At 41.0% G+C, this 20,870-nt stretch overlaps 1 protein-coding gene across 2 annotated transcripts in view; it reads left to right on the top strand.

Annotated features, from left to right (window-relative positions):
* Positions 1–20,870, top strand: part of GADL1 (glutamate decarboxylase like 1) — a 426,922-nt gene that overhangs the window by 371,080 nt on the left and 34,972 nt on the right. For both annotated transcript variants that reach the window (XM_082257434.1, XM_082257433.1), the window contains exon 14: positions 1,329–1,418. In XM_082257434.1, the coding sequence (XP_082113560.1) occupies positions 1,329–1,418 (90 nt within the window). The remainder of the gene's footprint in view (positions 1–1,328; positions 1,419–20,870) is intronic.

The raw sequence follows: 20,870 nt of genomic DNA, 5'->3' as shown, positions 1-20,870 counted from the left end.
GTGTCATGTGACTCGTTAGTGTTACAAGGTCTCAGGTGTGAATGGGGTCAGGTGTGTTAAATTTGGTGTTATCGCTCTCACTCACTCATACAGGTCACTGGAAGTTCAACATGGCAACTCATGGCAAAGAACTCAAAGACATTTATTAGGGGACAGCAAATTTACACTGTTATACAAGCTGTACACTCACTGCTTTACATTGTAGCAAAGTGTCATTTCTTCAATGTTGTCACTTGAAAAGATATAATAAAATATTTATACAAATGTGAGGGGTGTACTCACTTTTGTGAGATACTGTAAGTTGCACATACTCACTATAAGATAGCACCCCCTTCTAAGTACCAAGGGCACCAAAAATGCCCATTGTCCAAAATGTTGTGCTGTTTTTGAAGAGCTACTAGGATTTGTGTCTGTATTAGGTGACCCAGTTCTCAGAGAAAAAAAAAAATATTCTTTTATTTGCTTTATCTGTCTAGATAAAGAATCAATTATCTAACTCCCCCCAAACTCTCACCAAACATTAGGGCAAATGTATTCACTTTTCCGTATATTTGTTTAGCACAAACCAAATGTTATTATTAAATGCTATAATATATTACTCTCATGAGATGTTATTGTAGAATTGTATGGGTCTATGGGTCTTTATCCTAATCCTGCATCAATACCTAGGTGAGTCTCTGTAGTTCAGCCCCAGAGGTTGCATCTTCCAAAAGCAAGTCAGCAATAGCAGCATTCATTATTTTATTTATTTGAAAAAAATGTAATGTATTGCAGCTTACCAATCCTTAGATGGTATAGCTGTAAGAGTTAAGTTTCTTTTTTCGTGATTTTTTTTTTTTTTTTAATTTTGATTTATTACCTGTTGATCTTGCCAGTAGCACACTTCTTGTTCTTTGATGACAACACTCACTTACTGTATTTTATCTATAGAGGAGTAACAGTGTCACCATAGGATAGGAAGTGTATTAGGACAACAAAACATCTCTCCTCTCCTCTTATCTATAACATAGGGAGAAGGTATTTTTTTTTTAAACTGGGTAAAAAATTGTTTCAGATTTAGGTTCAGAGCACAGAAAGTTACAAGGACATTTTGATTTGTACCATCAAATCTATTTTCCTGTAGAACATGTACTTAGGTTGAACAAAAAACAAATGCAGCCAACACGTTTAAGGGCTAGTATGATGCAATAAATTACATTTTTGTTTTTTCGGTTAAGGCATACTTTACAGCTTTATATTTATGTTCTGCTGTTATATTTTCTGAGCAGAGAGAAATGATAATTACTATTCTGCTTTACATTTTTAACATGTTTGTTTTTCTTTTACAGCCAGAGTATGCAAATATATGCTTTTGGTACATTCCGCCAAGCTTAAGAGACATGGAGAAGGGACCAGAATACTGGCAACAACTGAACCAGGTAAGACTAAATTCCATCAAAGTCGTAGAAGAAAAATACAGGAAATTTGTCATTGTTTATAGCTTATTAAGTTTTTGCTTCCCCCATGTGGTAAATGTGAATGAATGCAAGCTACTAAAAGAGAAGAATTCAGTAAATGTTTCTGCACAAACGATATTAACATATTTATCAGGTATATGGATCCTTCTCTAGCATTAATCAGCTTAGATTGTGGAAGGTTTGTATAAAAATTTAGAACTGATTAAAATGGAATTTTAGAATCAGCTTTGATTTGTTGTTTTTAGCTCCAGGGTTATATTGGCATATCTTTATTTTACATGAATGATTATTGTGAACTCTTATAGACTGACAAAATATTGCAAAATGTGGTAACCTATAATAATCACTGATTGCACCAGAATAAAACGAAAGGTTGTTGGTTACATCATTGTGTTCTGTGCACTGTTTTAATAATTCAGTTTGCTTATTTTTTACCAAAAGTAATTTAAGGCTCCATGTACACGGGACGCTGGAAATGGCCGTTTAGGAGCAGTTGGGCGGTTTTTTTAGAAGCCCCTGAACCCATCTACATTTTATCTTATCTGTCCATGTACACCAGGTCGTTTGCGGTCGTTTGCGGGCAGTTGCGTTCAGGGACTTTTTTTAGAACGCAATTATTTGCGTTCGAACGTGTGTTTCCCGGCGTTTCAAACGCAAAAACGCGACCGAACTCGATGACCCGCGTTTGGCGTTCGCGTTTTTCCATTTTAAAGGGGAATAATTTTTTTGACCTCTAGGAACGGTTCTAAACGCAAACGCCCGCTAAACGCGGGTACAAACGCGACCGAACGGACGTTTCAAACGTCCAAAAAATTCCAGCATTCAAAGGGACTTTTAACAACGTCCCGTGTACATGGACCCTTACTCTACAGCCAGTTTCTTAAGGCAGAGTAATAGCAGAATTCATATGAAAGCTATGTGGGAAGCCTATTTTTCAAAAATTAGTTCTCCCGTTACCAAAGCCATCCAATAGATTTGTTTCAGGTACGTTCCTAGATCTTGGGTTTGGCTTTTTTAATTAAGGGCCCATTCACACATTGCCATTTTTGTGCATTGCATAAACCAGAATTGTGACATGCATAAACTTGGGTTGCATTAGGACAGTCCATTTATTTCCAAAAATGGAAAGAAAATGCACATGCAGCATTTTTTCTGACACATTGCACCACAGTGCATGGTAGTACATTACTGTGTGTTGCAGCTGCATTGCTTTAGAGCACAGGTGTCAAACTGGCAGGCCCTCCAGCTGTTGCGGAACTACAAGTCCTATGATGCATTGCAAGTCTGACAGTTCCAAGCATGACTCTCACAGGCAGAGGCATGATGGGACTTGTAGTTCCGCAACAGCTGGAGGGCCACCAGTTTGACACCCCTGCTTTAGAGCATTCATTTTCTATTCAAAAGGGCAATGCACTGCATCCCAAAGTGTGTTTTGGCTGATAAAGATCTCAAACCCCAAAATCATATTTCAATTTTGAATGATTGCTTATAGGTTGTACATGCTGACTGCTGTATATTTCCCAAGACTTCGGTTAGTAGGATATCTCCATTATAATTTTCAGTTCAGAACAACTATTGCTGCATTTATTGTATTCCATCCTATAAAATAAACAAGTAATTTAAGAGCACAGTTGTATGAGTCACTGCTGGAAAGTCTCATATATGAAATCTGTGAGAGAAATAAGATTCATCCATCCAGTGAGTTCTAGATGGACTGGGCCATTAACTAAAGTATTCCCTGTAGTGAATGAATTTTTCTTAGCAAGCCATAATTGTTGTGTAATTTAGGCTGAGCTTCACCATAAGCATAATTCTTAATATAATAGTGTCTTCCCCTTTGCAGCAAAAAACACCCAGAATTATTTTTCAAGGTCAATGCAGAGCCATGAAATCAGCATATTTACTTGTTGGGATATCAGCAGTCTACCAAATCTTCCATAACCGGCTGCAGAGAGTAGAATTCTGTGAATTACCCTACATCCCCTACTAAGGACGTTAGCTTTGCCTTACAAAACTACAAGATAGTTTGCCACAGATCTTTCATGGGCAGAAAAAGACCAAGTGGAACATGCAAAAGGATCCACTGATGTCACTGATATCAGTGCTGCTGAGTTAGGACTACAATGGGCTCTTAGACAACTTGTCATCCTGCGCAAGGGAGAGAGCAGTGGCAGCTCCCCATCCTAAAATGCAAGCACAGGGCAAGAGAATAATTGAAACAACTTTGTTGGCATGACTGCTAGGCACAGGAGTCATTGTGGTAGAATAAAGAACATGTTTCAGGTAAGCCACAAGAAGGCTTCTGCACGCATACCTGAAGATCCGTGTTAATGTGCACATGTGCTTAGACTGTGAGCAACATTTACATGTTGTGGGGGTTCACCCAAATGTAGTGCTTTTCACCAACTCTAGCCCAGACAAGGAAGCACATTTTTCATGGCTTTTTGCCCAATTTTATTTAGAAATAAATCTCAGAAACAAATTACAGGGCTAACCTCAAAAGGATTTTTCAGCATCACCATGACAGAACAAATACATTTTCCAGCCTTCTAGCTATGCGTACTTTGTAGTCCCTGAGCCTTTCTCTGCACAAACTCACCATACTGCTATTTCCCTAAACAGTCATAGAGATTCTTTCAATCTGGCGCTCTTTGCTTCATCCATGCAAATCTCCGTATGCTAAAGTGATACTTTTGAAGTAAGACTAACATATATTTTTTTTAAGATTTGAATAGAGTGGTAAGGGGATTGAACCACTGTCTAGTTTTCATTGCTGTATGGCTCTGTCCTCACTTTTACTGCCCTGATCATCATCAGTGTCACTTGGAATACAAGTGAAGGTACATTCAATATTTTTGGTTGCCACCAGAAATGGAATAAAGGGAAATCTTCCAATGCTGTAACTGGAATGTTGGATTAAAAATTACCTTTTACTTCCTGGTGAGTCTACAGGACAGGAAATGGAGGGAAATGGCAAAAAGAAAAATGAACAATTAACTGCAGTTCTAACTTTCACCTACTGTATCCACAATGGAGAAAGAAAAACCTCCTTGTTTTAGATATACTCTAAAGGGTTTTGAATTACAGTGTCCTACAGTTTAACCACAAAAAGCATGATGATTGCATCACTGCAACAATGATCAAACCATAGGGAGCATCAGGACATATGATCATGCACAAACCTTCAATTGTTCTTTCAACCCTAAAGCTGAACTCTAAGTAGATATAACATACAAATGTTAGGAGGGCAGGGTAATATGTTGCGGGGTGGTATTCTCATCCTCCATTCCTTCCCTTCTCATTGGGTGCCAAGCAAGGGTCATATGAGAGGCCCGCCCCTGGGTGGGTTCTTCTGGGCTACACTAGGCACTTTGGGTAGGGTCACTGCCTTACACATGGTGTACCTTAATTTGAACAGACAACTGAAAAAAACTCTCTCTCGATGTAATACCCATCACCACAGACACTTGTGCAATTAGGAAGAACACGCAGAGCCCTTGCCCTCTCCCCATGTCCAGTGTATCGCCACTATCTCTTTCCAAGTAACAATATAGAGCCCCGTCATGCACGTAGTGCTGACTCCATGCGTGCACTTGCTTAACTCTTCCTCTTCTGTACCTGTGTACAGGTTGGGGACTTCTGAGGGGCTGATCTGCCTCTTGCTATGGGAGATGGACCTACTCATAGAGTGCTGACAACAACTCATGTGAACCACATGTTCACACTTAGGACAGGCTGCTGGAGAAAAATGAACAATTAACTGCAGTTCTAACTTTCACCTACTGTATCCACAATGGAGAAAGAAAAACCTCCTTGTTTTAGATATACTCTAAAGGGTTTTGAATTACAGTGTCCTACAGTTTAACCACAAAAAGCATGATGATTGCATCACTGCAACAATGATCAAACCATAGGGAGCATCAGGACATATGATCATGCACAAACCTTCAATTGTTCTTTCAACCCTAAAGCTGAACTCTAAGTAGATATAACATACAAATGTTAGGAGGGCAGGGTAATATGTTGCGGGGTGGTATTCTCATCCTCCATTCCTTCCCTTCTCATTGGGTGCCAAGCAAGGGTCATATGAGAGGCCCGCCCCTGGGTGGGTTCTTCTGGGCTACACTAGGCACTTTGGGTAGGGTCACTGCCTTACACATGGTGTACCTTAATTTGAACAGACAACTGAAAAAAACTCTCTCTCGATGTAATACCCATCACCACAGACACTTGTGCAATTAGGAAGAACACGCAGAGCCCTTGCCCTCTCCCCATGTCCAGTGTATCGCCACTATCTCTTTCCAAGTAACAATATAGAGCCCCGTCATGCACGTAGTGCTGACTCCATGCGTGCACTTGCTTAACTCTTCCTCTTCTGTACCTGTGTACAGGTTGGGGACTTCTGAGGGGCTGATCTGCCTCTTGCTATGGGAGATGGACCTACTCATAGAGTGCTGACAACAACTCATGTGAACCACATGTTCACACTTAGGACAGGCTGCTGGAGAGCCCTTCATCATTCTTAGTAACCACTTGTTTGTGGTTCACACTGCATAAACTCTTGTACCATTATCTTCATATCACAATGTGTATAAGTGACCTAAGCTGTAGACTATATGTGTCGCTTACTTGTATTATACCCCTTGAGTAACATCAGACCAGGCCAAGTTTCAAAAGCTTTACTGAAGAAAAGTTAACACACTAGTTCAACATAAAGTGTAGTCTTTTCCTAACATGCCTAGTCACTAACTCAGGCTTGTGGCTGCCCCAGCATACTTGCACAGAAAAGAGTCCATAACTACCATAACTACATAATGGTAGTATCCAGGATTGGCATTTTCAAGGAGGACTGCAAGTCCCAGCAGCTCCTTCCAACTGTAGAAGTGGCCTGAGGGCAGATTTGCATCACTTGTTATCTCAGACTTAGCATATTTAGCAGCCCAACAGGACAGAGTCCAGCATCAATACCAACAGCTTCTTGAGAGCATGTGAGTCCCTTTTTCATTTACTGACAGGGTCGCATTATAATGTGAGGGCAACATATGTAAGTAACCTGAAAAAAAGGAGTTCCAATAATAAAAAGCTCAAATGTAATTACTCTAAAACTGTAATGTATAAGTAAAGTATTGATATTCAATTTAAATCACAGTAATACAAAATCACTAAATGTAGTGAATACATTTAGTCATCAGCGACATTGGCAGGATGACCCTTTTATCTACCACAAGGAAATTATGTTGTACAAGATGTAGATCTAGAACTGTAATGAATAGATAGATAAGGATATAGATAATCTATTTAAATCACAAAATAGAAAATCAATATAAGTAGTAAATAAATTGTTAGTCATTACTGACACTGTAAGGATGACCCTTTTAGCTATTGTAAAGGAATAATGTTGTAAAAGGTATTAAAATTTGAATGGTGTATTAATTCTCGAACATTAAAAAATAAATCGTTTTTTTTTTTTTGTTCTGTCAGATGTGTTTTTTCTGTTGAACTTTGTACTGCATTTCCCTTAGAAAATAATGTGTTGTTTTGAAATCAAATAGTTTTGCCTGAGGAACTCAGATATAAACCTGGTAGTTTAGATTGAATTTTTGATTTCAGAAATAAAGCACTTTTTTTTTTCACTAACTGAGCTATAGCATACCTTTTATTTACTCTATTTAAGCAAAAATACCTCAAAAAGTTTTAGCGAAGAAGGAAATGAAAGAATTTTAGTTGAGAGAACGTTTAGCGCAAGTTATAGTTATAGCTTTTTTTTTTTTTATTGTAGACAAATAATAGGTAATATGTCTCACAAACAAAATTCCACAGAAATGGCCCAGGACATTGCAAATCATAGCTCTTTGAAGCTTCTTTAATTTGAAAATATGTCTGTTTTCCAGTTTGGAAGTATCACTATAGTTAGATCAGAGCAGCGTCTTTGCTTACTAGTGGTAGACAATGACATACTGTAGGACTTGTACATTGCAGTGTCATTAGTTAGTTCATTAATTAAACAGAACCTCTCCAGAAAGGTGATGATTGCATTACACAACCAATCACCAACTACTGGCAGAAGGAAATCGTAACATTATCAACAAGGTTAAAAAATCAACAGGCCATTGAGTTCAGTCTGTTTGTATAAATTTTAATGTTGTTCATTCAGACAAAAGAAAAAAGAAACAAGATTCATTTTGACCCCCTCAATAAAGGCTGGATTCATTACCTGAATCAGTCATGTTACTAATTAAATGTAAAGATTATAGCTATACATCAGAGGCGTAACTACAACCTTAAGGGCCCCAGTTCAAGAAACCATAAACGCCCCCCGAACCCATCCCAATCAATGGCAATGGGGGGGGGGGGGTTCAGTGGCAGAAGGCTAGTGGTTGGGAGGATGTGATCAGTGGCAGAGGGATGGTGGTAGAGGGATGGCATCAGTGGCAGAGGGATGGTGCTGAGGCAATAGGATCAGTGAAAGATAGATGGTGGGGAGGATGGAATGGTGGTGATGGATTGATGGTATCAGTGGCAGAGGGATGGTGGGGGGGATGGGATGGAGGGATGGGTCAGTGGCAGAGGGATTGGATCAGTAGCAGAGGGATTGTGGGGGGGATGGGATCAGGTGCAGAAGGATGGTGGGGGGCGTGGGATGGAGAGATGGGATCAGGGTCAGAGGGATGGTGGTGGGAGATGGGATCAGTGGCAGAGGGATGGTGGAAGGAATGGGATCAGTGAAAGAGGGATGGTGGTGATGGATTGATGGGATCAGTGGCAGAGGGATGGGGGGGGGATGAGATGGAGGGATGGGTCAGTGGCAGAGGGATTGGATCAGTAGCAGAGGGATTGTGGGGGGATGGGATCAGGTGCAGAGGGATGGTGGGGAGGGCTTGTGATGGAGAGATGGGATCAGGGGCAGAGGGATGGTGGGGGGAATGGGATGGTGGTGGAGGGATTGGATCAGGGGCAGAGGGATGGTGGGGGAATGGGATGGTGGTGGAGGAAATGGATCAGGGGCAGAGGGATGGTGGGGGGATGGAATGGTGGTGATGGAGGGATGGGATTAATGGTAGAGGGATGGTGGGGGGAATGGGGTGGAGGAATGGGATCAGTGGCAGAGGGATGGGGGTGGGAGATGGGATCAGTGGCAGAGGGATGGTGGAAGGAATGGGATCAGTGAAAGAGGGATGGTGGTGATGGATTGATGGGATCAGTGGCAGAGGGATGGTGGGGGGATGAGATGGAGGGATGGGTCAGTGGCAGAGGGATTGGATCAGTAGCAGAGGGATTGTGGGGGGATGGGATCAGGTGCAGAGGGATGGTGGGGAGGGCGTGTGATGGAGAGATGGGATCAGGGGCAGAGGGATGGTGGGGGGAATGGGATGGTGGTGAAGGGATTGGATCAGGGGCAGAGGGATGGTGGGGGGATGGAATGGTGGTGATGGAGGGATGGGATTAATGGTAGAGGGATGGTGGGGGGAATGGGGTGGAGGAATGGGATCAGTGGCAGAGGGATGGTGGTGGGAGATGGGATCAGTGGCAGAGGGATGGTGGTGATGGATTGATGGGATCAGTGGCAGAGGGATGGTGGGGGGATGAGATGGAGGGATGGGTCAGTGGCAGAGGGATTGGATCAGTAGCAGAGGGATTGTGGGGAGATGGGATCAGGTGCAGAGGGATGGTGGGGAGGGCGTGTGATGGAGAGATGGGATCAGGGGCAGAGGGATGGTGGGGGCAATGGGATGGTGGTGGAGGGATTGGATCAGGGGCAGAGGGATGGTGGGGGGATGGAATGGTGGTGATGGAGGGATGGGATTAATGGTAGAGGGATGGTGGGGGGGATGGGATGGAGGGATGGGATCAGCGGCAGAGTGTTGGTGGGAGGGATAGGATCAGTGGCAGAGGGATGGTAGGAGGGATGGAATCAAGGGCAGAGGGACAGTGGGGGAATGGAATGGCAGGATGGAATCAGTGGCAGAGGGATGGTGGGAGGCATGGGATCAAGGGCAGAGGGATGGGGGGATGGGATGGGGTCAGTGGCAGAGGAATGGTGGAGGGGATGGGATGGTGGTGGAGGGATAGGATCAGTGGCAGAGGGATGGTGGGAGGGATGGTATCAGTGGCAGAGGGATGGTAGGGGGTGGGATCAGGGGCAGAGGGATGGTGGGAGGGATGGGATAAGTGGCAGAGGGATGGTGGAAGGAATAGGATCAGTGGCAGAGGGATGGTGGGGGGATGGGATCAGGGGCAGAGGGATGGTGGGAGGGATGGGATCAGTGGCAGAGACATGGTGGGGGGGATGGGAAGGTCGTGAAGGGATGGGTTCAGGGGCAGAGGGGTTGTAGAAGGGATGGGATCAGTGGCAGAGGGATGGGATCAGTAGCAGAGGGATAGAGGGGGGGAATGGGATGGTGGCGGAGGGATGGGATCAGTGGCAGAGGGAGGGTGAGGGGGATTGTATGGTGATACTGGCACTCAACTGTTCTCAGTGTCCGTCAATTCCCCTCCTTGCTCAGCGCTCTCAGCCTGGCTTCACAGTGCCTCCAGTAGCAGCTTTCCAGACATGGGAACTCTGTCTTCATATTGGCTAATGCAGGGGGAGATCTTTCCCCCTTCACTCTACTGGCCCATCAGCTGATCAGCTGACTTTCTCCTCCACCTGCCATTGATCTGCTTGGAGGAATGGGCGGAGCGCTGTGCCGGTAGCAGTGAGTGCTCACTCGGGCACAGTAATATAATGTCCTGACTGACATGATGCCTGCAATTAGCGACGGAGGTGGTGGATGCCGCCCACAGTGTAAACCTATATCCGGGACGTATTGCCCTGATCATTCCCTAGAAGTGGAAGACGTGACTGGTGCCCCCCTCCCCAACCACAGTGGCAGAACTCCAGGGCCCAGTCACAGGTGCGATTGCTGCAACCCTGGTAGTACTGCCACTGCTATACAATTTAGTAAGAAAGACAACTTTGCAACTTTTTATTTGCATTATCTGCTAGTCACCCCCGAGATTTAAACATCCCTGCCATGCAGCACAACTTGCTGATTACCCAACTTTTCTCTGCTGCAGTTAAGAAGCACAGCAAGGTCACCACCCAGCCCTTACCCAGTAACTACACAATTAGGGAGCTTCAACATGCTGATTAGGTCATCTCTTTGGTTTCTCCTCCTGTCATTATGTTCCTTGCAATATATTTGAATACAGGATACATTGACCTTAAATACTGCCCTCATCCTCTCCCACTCTGAGCACTGCTGTACAGAGGCTAATAAGGGCCTAACATCAAGTCAAATTCTTTTTTTAAAAATTACATTCTAAATTCAGACATGAAAAAATCGTTGAATTAAATGTTTTTTATTGATTCATGACTGCATTCATGTTTAATAACTTGATAAAGAAATCAGTTTAGCACAGATCTACCCTCCATCATCTAATGGAGCAGGGATAATAATAAATTATCCCCTATTGTGTCAAAAACCCTTTACTCAATCCAAACACAGTAACTCCCTAAAGTGCTAGTGCAACCTATAATAATCTTATCTGTAAACAATAGCTCTCACAAAAGTGCAATAATTCAGTGCAACACAGAAAATGATAAGTGCTTCATATACAAATATAAAACTATAAATTAATATAATAAATCAAAAAGTGCATGAAAAGCATATACATTTAATTCAAAGGCCAAAATACCGCTGTATAGTATTCCAGAAGTCAGCGACTACATAAACTGTTTATCTTGTTTTTCATAAAGTCCAAAAAAGGAAAACCAAAAAGTGAATATTACCGATGTGAAAAGTCTTCCACAAACAAATCTGTGCAATCACCCAGTGCGATCCTCCACTGATAACCCCAAACTGACTCACCAGATGGAGTGGCTGGTAAAATTATAAACCAGCATCAATGCTTTAGTGTGTAATATCCAGCAGGATGGCTCATAACACTGCTACTGATGATCCACTCCCTTTACCCAGGTTCTCTCATAGAGGTATAAAGGAGTTATATAGTTTTAAGGAAGGAAGGAGAGTCCACATAGCGTGAAGCTGTAAAAGGATGCCAGTTTATTAAAACCAATTGTTGCATACAATCACATTTTAAAGTGTCTACTTGACACTAGGGAAGATACGCCTTCTGTTTTGTGTGTCTTTCTCGCCTCCGGCTGTCAATCCAAGGCCACTAGTGGGATCCTGACATGCGCAATGGTGTCCAATGTCCTAGTGGTGCCAGACTAGTTTCGTCATTCAACATCCTCACATCACTTCCGCTTTGTTTCCTCACCATTGATATCAATGGTGACAAAATGTGTCGGGAGTGGCTTCGAAGTGACATCATCATGCATGAAGATGCTTGCTGGATGTTTTCCCAATACTACACATGCTTGTTTATGATCTTCATAAGGAAATTGTAGCCATCTATTTCAATAAATACTTTTATTCACTTGACTAGCTTCACTATGGTAGTGTTTTTTGTTTATACACTTTTTAGCCACTATTAGACTCATCGCCTGTTGATGATTGCTCTCCTTCTGTAATGATCAACTTTAACCACCTGCTTTCTTGAGTGCATTTGACCATTATAATTTTTTGGTCCTGCTGATTCAGTAAGAGGCGTGTGTTGGAGGGTGTTGGTGGTGGTGATCCCTTAATTTCTTCTGCTTCACTTCGTCATCAGTGCTAAAATGCTGACCTCCAAGGAACTCTTTTAGGGGTCTATACAGGTGGAAATGACTCAGAGCCAGGTCTGGGCTGTAATGGGGATGTGGCAATATCTCCCAGCCGAGTTCCTGTAATGTGCACACACATAGTGTGGTTAGCAGTATGAGCTTGTGCATTGTCCTGGAGAAACAGGATGCCCTTAGTAATCAAACCAGGCAGTTTTCTTCTGCAGCTTCTGCTGTTTCCTCAACTCTTCTGTGATGGTCCCAAGCAAAAAGCTGTTTTGGTACCCAGCATGTGCTAACTTTCCGAAAATGCAAATGTCCATGAATGATTGTGTTCACTGTTCCCACAGAAAGATTAGTCGCTTGTGCAATTTCACGACAGATTATGCGTTGATTATCCAGAATCAGGTGTTCCACACCCTGAATGTTCACAGGAATACTTGCTGTGAGTTGGGAACCGCCACGGCCGGGATCTTCACTGACGGACATACGGCCTTCTTTGAAATGTGTACACTATTCAAGTGTCTTACTGCAGCTGAGCGTCTCATTACAGTATACTGCTCGGCTCAAAGTCTTCTGTAGATATCCGTGGGTTTTACGCCTTTTTTCACAAGAAACTTCATCACCACACACTGTTCAACACATAGGCAAAAACACTGTAGTTTCCTATCATAATTAACAGTCTCTGGATTGGTCAGAGACATGTTTGCCACTTACTACAGCGTGTAGTACGGCCACGCTAGCATCCCTTTTATACCTTAAAAAATTAAAAGTCCTGGTTTGACCTTAACCCCCCTTGTACATTTTACACTCATGGAGTTTCTTCAAATCACTTGACCTTCTCCTCCCTTCTAGCTGATGTAATTTTGTCAATGTCAATGTTGTTGTCTCTTGTTTTATTTTTATTTTATCCAAAATCTAAAACCTTTAGAACCTTTTTTTCAGAACAAGAAAGGTTGGCACCTTTTACAAACACAAAAAAATTGGTAGCTTTGGTGAAACCCATAAATTGAGGCAAGGGAAGAAATATTATTATTTATTTCACTATTAGACTGTAAATGTTGTTCACAAGTAAACATTATATATATATATATATATATATATATATATATATATATATATATATATATGTATATATAACATTTTTCCCCTATTTCCCCCTATAACCCCTTATACAACATTAAAATACAGTATATGTTATAATCCTATAGCCACAGTTTAAAAAAAAAACCACAAACAATATTCTACAAACACCATTATAACGTATCCACCAGCTGCTACTATCATAACATATATTCCTTTAACCACCAGATATTATATTGTATAATAATATCCCTTTTACTGTTATACAGTAAGCAGCCTGTTTACATGGTAGGTTTGTTAGAGGTCTCCAGAATGTCTCTGCAGGTCTAGCCAAGAAAAGGCGTTTTTGCCTGCTCATAGATTTAAAGTTTAGGCATTTTGAAAAAAAAAAAAAGTAAAACAGCAATGTTCTCTATTTAATCATTACCAAATAAATTGTGGTAACTTTTAAAATAAAAAAAAAAAAAATGCATATGGAAATTGCATGTAGTTTCCAAATGCTTTCACTAGATGGTGTTGAAATCTAGAGCATCGTTTTCCAATGATGCTCCAGGTCAGAACTGCACAAATATCACAGTGAAAACTAGATCACTGAAAACCTGGGATACTACTACTGCTAATGCAATTAATAATGATGATAATAATTTTGTTATGAATAATATTGTTATTTTTCATAGTAAAAATTTAAAAATAAAATTCATATAATTTCATAATAAAGCATTTAAAAAAAAAAAAAAACAACATACAGTGAGCATGGGTGCAGACTGACAGTTGCTGATGAAGATAGAATTCAGAGCCAAAAGTTTATGTATGCTTTTATATTGTCCTTCTGACTTCACTTGGTAAAGTTCTAATAATACGTCTTTCAATATCAATAAAGGTTATAGAGAGAAAAACCACAGGGAATTAAAGGAAAAAAATCTTTCACTTTGTGGCATTTTGTTTTTCATCTAGGTGATTTAATTGTAATATTACATCTGGTGTCCAGTGACTAGAAATTAGTAGCTGCTTGAAAAACCAATTTAATTTCCACACAATTAACTTATGGATAAAAAAATAACCTTTATGTGAGGCATTTTTAACTAAGTGACTACTAAATATTCATGATCAGCACAGTGTTCATTGTTCTCAATTTATAAACTAACAATGAAAATGTAACAAGAATGTGAAAATGGGGATTAGGAGCACCTCAACTGTTCTTTTTGCCTTAGAGCAGGTTAGTATACTAACAGAATAAAAATAAAAAATGCTGGAAAATTCCTGAAGCCAATGGTCTGTACATTTCAGGAGATTAGCTAGGGAAAGTCCTTTATAGGTCCACTATACTCTTCTTGATTGTGGAAGAACTAGAGTTTGGAGCAGATGCCTTTCTCTCCCTTAGCATTGTGGATTTGCCGATGAGGGAGAGAATGGAGATTCATTTGAGGGGGGGAGGGGAAGTTTGTAGTGGCCATACACAAATTGAAATTCAGTCATGTGGTGACAAGCTGTAGATGGCCTAGTTGGCACATGGCAATCTGATTTATCCTATGATGTAAAAATTTGAAGGAGCAGGGCAGAACATTTTTAGTCAAACAGCAACTGCATCCCATCAGAAGCAGCCACTATTTGGGTATTCTGACAGCAGCATATGTTATACTATAGCCAGCAGGGTATATTGGTATTGATACATTTCTTTTAATCTAAATTTTTCTAAATGTAGTCCCTGGAGCCACCAAGAAGGTGTTACACTGTACCAATGTGACAATAAAACAAACAAAATCTGGCGCTAAAAGGACCAAGGTACAGCTTCTTCCATGGTGGTAAGTGATGTTGTGTTAGGGTCCATCAAGCCACTATGTGGGGAACAAGCACCAGAAACAATGCTAAAAAAAAAACGAAAACAAAGTGCAAAAAAACACTGAAAATGGCTAGAACGGACCACTGGTAAAAGGTACAAACAGCAATTAAATCCACTGAAGAGTCATCCAATGACAGCAGTGAGTGTGATAAAAGCACCAGGAAGTTTTTTTTAAACACAGTTGAAACAATAAGCTGTGAATAAAAAACAGCTATGATAGGCAAAGCAGATCTCACTGGGTGGATTTATTCATGGGGGAAGCCGGCTGTGTCTCGGCTAGGCAGGGTTGTGCTGCGATGTAGTAAGCCGAGGTGCTCTCCAGGGATGGCAGCGTCAAGGTGGAAAGGGAGCTCTGATGGAAGGGGGAGGACCGCCGTGCCTTGCTGGAAACTCCTGGAGATGTGGGCAGGTGGTTGCTGATAACAAGTTTCGGTTGTGGCCCTTTGTCAAGTTACAATTCAGATGACATGATAAAGGGCCATGCACGAAACACATTGTCAAGACAACAACATTTATTCCTCAACCCACACCACGGCTTAGACCTCTCTCCAGATGACAGGCTCCCATGTGCATGACGTCACACCCGGGCTGCTCCCCGCTGCTCTCGAGCGGCTTGTCAGCTCTGACCTCCTCTCCCAGTGAGGCTGATATCCAGATTCCACCTGCCCACATCTCCAGGAGTTTCCAGCAAGGCACATTGGCTCTCCCCCTTCCATCAGGGCTCCCTTTCCACCTTGAGGCTGCCATCTCTGGTGAGTACCTCAGCTCACTACATCTCAGCACAACCCTGCCTAGCCAAGGCACAGCCGGCTTCCCACATGAGTCCGTCCACCCAGTGATTTCTGCGTTGTTCTAGTTATCTAGTGTGGTTATTTACCCATTGCCCACCATGGCTGTTTTTTATTTACCACTTATTGTTTAAACTGTTTTTAATAAACTTCCTGCTTTTTTCACACTCACTGGATCACTCTTTGGTGGATTTATTTTCTATTTGCACATTTTATCAGTGGTCTGTTCTAGCACTATTTAGTGTTTTTTTTGCACTCTGTTTGTCACTATACCAAATCCAATGTGCCTTTTAAGCAGCATTCTTTTGCGTTGCAGTACTCCAATTGACAAGAATACTAAAATTAGCAATTTTTGTTTTTTGAGGGTCAAGACAGGACCAGGAGGAAGAAAAGTATTGCACGTCACCTTTTACACTCCTTTGAGCTTTTCTAGGCTTCACACTTTTTAACCCTATTTAATTACTCTTTTTCTGGACCACAGCTCTAATCTCTCAATCATCCAACTAACAGATGCTGCAAATTAAAAAAAAAAAAAACATGTCCAAGGCTGTAACAGTTTGTTTGCCGAAGTGTCAATTTATTGATGTGTTGTTTCTCCTAGCGCTCAGGCAGTTGCTTCATGTTGTAAATAGCTCTTTATGAGAACTATCTGGTTTTGTAGCTTGTTGGCAAATCAAATGTAATTGTAAAAGTGTCTGTCTGTCCTGGAACCAGTGAAGTAAATGGCTCTTCTGTATTAGGTAGAACAATTATCTTTAGAAACTTTAGCATTCAGAAACAATATTTGGTCAAATTTGCCTTTCTTACAACTGTAAATACTATGAGGTTGATATATGAAAACTGAGAAAGGAAAAGTGTTTCTATATCAACTATCTGAAGTGCTTGTAAAGTCACTACTGAGAAATCCTGTAATCCCCTCTCTTACACGAAGATATATTGTGCAGTATCTGTTGTTTTTTAAAAATGATTCCACAAAATGCCTTATTTTTCAGTGCCACTAGGTGCTCCCATTTCCTGCCAGTGCTCTCCTTCCCTTTTCTGAGCACTACAGTGGGAGGGGCCAAGATTCTCTGCTGATGTAAGCCAGGAGGGGAGGAGGAGTGCAGCTAGAGGTCAAGTGAGTGCCCAGGGGCGCTGTAAATAAGATATTTTGCAGAATAATTTTAATAAAACACAGAAACCACACATTATATCTTCCTGTAAGAGAGTACAGTATTTCTCAGAAGTAATGTTACAGATATAGTGGCAGAAGGGGCGGGGAGGAGATGGATCACACAAGCTGACCAGCAGGGTGGGAGGGGGAGAGAGAAAAGCAGCGGGCTGAGGGAGGCACGTAATGACCACGGTATTCATGGATCATCAGCCATGATTACCATTGTCAGCACACTAAGGGGGACACAGAAACAGGCAGGATCAACCAGGTTTATTAGAACATAGAGAGGGACAAATGACACAGCACAAGCATTATGCTGTTTATCCTGCTTTAAAGGATCAGGATAATTTTTTAGGGTTAAAATCACTTTAAATTTCAGCTCTAATTTTTTAGAAAAAATGTGATTGGCCAATATGGGCAAAAGTAGTTTTGTTCACATTTCTTTCCTCCAGTTGTGTTTGTGCAGGTATTGGTTATTCAACAATAAACCCCAGCATTAAACACAAAATGTTCTTTCTGTTAACTAGTTTGGTGCTTTGGATCTTGCCTGTGATTTTTCTGTAGTCTTGGTTTTTATTGCCATAAACGCACAATACACAGAGGTTGGTATCTACAGAGATACAGACCCATGAGCCTGAAGGCCAGGCCACCTGCTATGGTCCAGGTTCCCTACTATATTAATACGACCATATTTGTCTTATAGTTTTGGGTTGATGCTTTATTATTAGCAACCAAAACAAATGCCCCGCCACCACTTTCCAAACATCAGCCCTGTATTGATAGCAACCAGCTTTTTTTACCCCACTAAACCTCCTAAAAGGTGGTGCAGGTTATGTGAGTGAGCAGGTTCATGGTATGTAGCTACTGCTATTTCATCTACTGAGTGGTCTTTGGGGTCCAACCTAATTAGCAAGATGGAAGTTTTAGTTAAGTTAAGGTAGGCCATGAAGGGTTATCACCTTAACTCCAAACTTCCTGCAACTTACTTCAAAACACTAAACAGTGTATAGAAACTTTCACTATCAAATTAGGCCCCATTCACTTTCATGCTAAGATGTGCCCACCCTTAAAAAGGACCTTCACCCCCCCCCCCCCCTTATGTTTTTTTCTTGCTTTCGGGACCTGTACTGTTGGCTGTCCCCAAAAAAACATTCTCACACAGTCATCGAATCCAGTGTTGTTTTTCTTCAATTTTTCCCTTGACACCATTCTTTTTTCTGACTCTCCAATGATGAACAGCATTTGCAGTATGCCCAAGATTGCCCCAAAACGTCCTGGGATGGATGACATATGTAGCCCAGAAGGCTGTGGAGAGGAGACAACATTTTCAGCCTGTGCCCACCAAAAGAGGTATTAAGGAGGGGAAAAAGTGTAGTTTCTGATTTTGTAATAGGCGAGGAAGCAAATGATGTTAAGAAGATGAAGGTTCACTTTATGGCCTCTTTTACACGGCCGCTCCGTTTTTTTTCACGGACACGGATGACACTTGTGTCATCTGGTCCATATGTCCGCATATCATCCCATCCGTTTGCGGATGATATAGGGACATAATGCATGTCTATGGGGATTGCGGATGTCAGCGGATGACACCACTGACATCCGATTTTGCAGAAAAAATAGGGTTCTGTTCCGTTCCAAAAAATGGAACAGAACTGAAAGGATGCAAATCGGATGTCAGCGGATGGTCATCTGCTGACATCCGCAATCCCATTGACATGCATTATGTCCGTATATCACCCGCAAACGGATGGGGTGATATACGGACATACGGAGCGGCCGTGTGAAAGAGGCCTAAGGTAGAGTCTCCATTCTGATCAAAATCCTGCTCTCTTTTGGTTGATTATTTGCAATGTAATTGGCCCTGTCTTTCATAGGACTGACAAAGACTAATATTTAAAACTTCCAAAGACCTTTACGTCCGTCTGTCTGTCTGTCTGTCTGTCTGTGGCTGTCCTTTCCAGGCTGTGCATGTTAGTGTCTGCCAGTCTGCAGAACTGGAAACTTCAGTCTATTATAAATAAATTATAAGGATATTAACATTCACCTAGGTGCTCAGTGACCTTTATAAATGTACTTAGCCTGCAGCTTTATGCATTTTTATGGTTGCTGAACTCCTTATTAAATCCTAATGTTATTTACAGAAAAAGGACATTATTTTGTACATAATGCTTTATACGTAACACTTTTCTGTGGACGGGCAGGAGGAAACCTTAGAAGAAATATTGGAAAAGTTTGTTCTGTTATAAAACTGAAAAATGGTACTTTTCCCATGTGCTCCGCTGAGGTAACTGAAGTGTACAGATCATTATAATGGGTTTCCAGTTTGCCTGGAAACAGTCTTTATTAGCTAAGTATGGATTAAAGAAAATAGGCAAGACTGAAACTTTCCACCGAATATCCTTACGTAACCTTGAAATATGTTTTTAGGCACGGTGCTGAGAGGTAGCCAACACCAATCTGAAATAATCATTTCTAAACAGTATATTTTATCCACACTCAGCTAAACTCTAAGTGTTTCAGTACAGCTAGCAAACCAAAAAATACACTTTATATACAAATACATGTAATTTCCTTAAAGGTGGGCGAGTGCATAAAATTCTCAGATGTGCTCATTTTAAACATTTTTCCTGACATTTAAAGTGTGTGTATGTCCTAACAATTAACATCTCTTATCTAATACCCCTTACCTGTCAAATATACAATTTAAACATTTTTTAGAAAAATAAAATAAATAAATACATATTGATCTTGGCAGAAAGCTAGTATGATGATAGCTTCATGTGCTGGACTTTTACCAGTTAGCACTGCAGAGGATTGCAGAATACATCCCCTATCTTATGGAGAAGAGAAGAGGTCGGTCGTCCAGTCCTAGGGTGACAACACTGTTTCTTTAAAATGTTGGAGCTTTGCCACCGTAGGGCAGGAAATGTGTTACTGGAAAAATCACAAGGTTGATGACTGAATAAAAGGACTGGTGAGCTGCAATATATATTTTAAACCCATTCACACAAAAGTAATATTTAAGGCTGGAGTCACAGTGTTGCAGTACATTATTGCAGGTGTGTTCAGGCAAAATATTTTATTTATTCACTTAACCACTTCTGGACTGGGCCTTTTTCTGACACTTGTTTTTTACAAGGTAAATCATTTTTTTTTTGCTAGAAAATTACTTAGAACCCCCAAACATTATATATATATATATATATATATATATATATATATATATATATATTATTTTTTTTTTTTAGCAGAGACCCTAGAGAATAAAATGGAGATCGTTGCAATATTTTTTTATCACACTGTATTTGAGCAACGGTCTTACGAACGCAATTTTTTTTTTTTAATAAAGTTTTTTGAATAAAAAAATAGGAAAACAGTAAAATTAGCCCAATTGTTTTCTATATTGTGAAAGATAATGTTACGCTGAGTAAATAGATACTCAACATGATATGCTTCAAAATTGCGCACACTCGTGAAATGGTGACAAACATTGGTACTTAAATATCCCCAAATGCGACATTTTCAAAATGTATGCAGGTTACCAGTTTGGAGTTAAAGAGGAAGTCTAGGGCTCAAATTATTGCTCTCGCTCTAATGATCACGGCGATACCTCACATGTGTGGTTTTAACACCGTTTACATGTGTGGGCTCGACTTGTGTATGCGTTCACTTCTGCACACGAGCGAACAGGGACGGGGCGCTTTAATTTTTGTTTTTCTATTTATTTTAACCTTTTTTTTTACAGTTTGAAAAAAAAAATGTGATCACTTTTTTTCCTATTACAAGGAATGTAATCATTCATTACATCCCTTGTAATCAATCATTACATCCCTTGTAATAGCAATAAGCATGACAGGACCTCTTTAATGTGAGATCTGGGGTCAAAAAGACCTCAGACCTCACA

The sequence above is a fragment of the Pelophylax lessonae genome (assembly GCF_965119305.1).
Source record: "Pelophylax lessonae genome assembly, chromosome: 5".
Taxonomy (NCBI): domain Eukaryota; kingdom Metazoa; phylum Chordata; class Amphibia; order Anura; family Ranidae; genus Pelophylax; species Pelophylax lessonae.
Note: the sequence above shows the minus strand (reverse complement) of the source record. Positions and strands in the feature narration are given on the sequence as shown.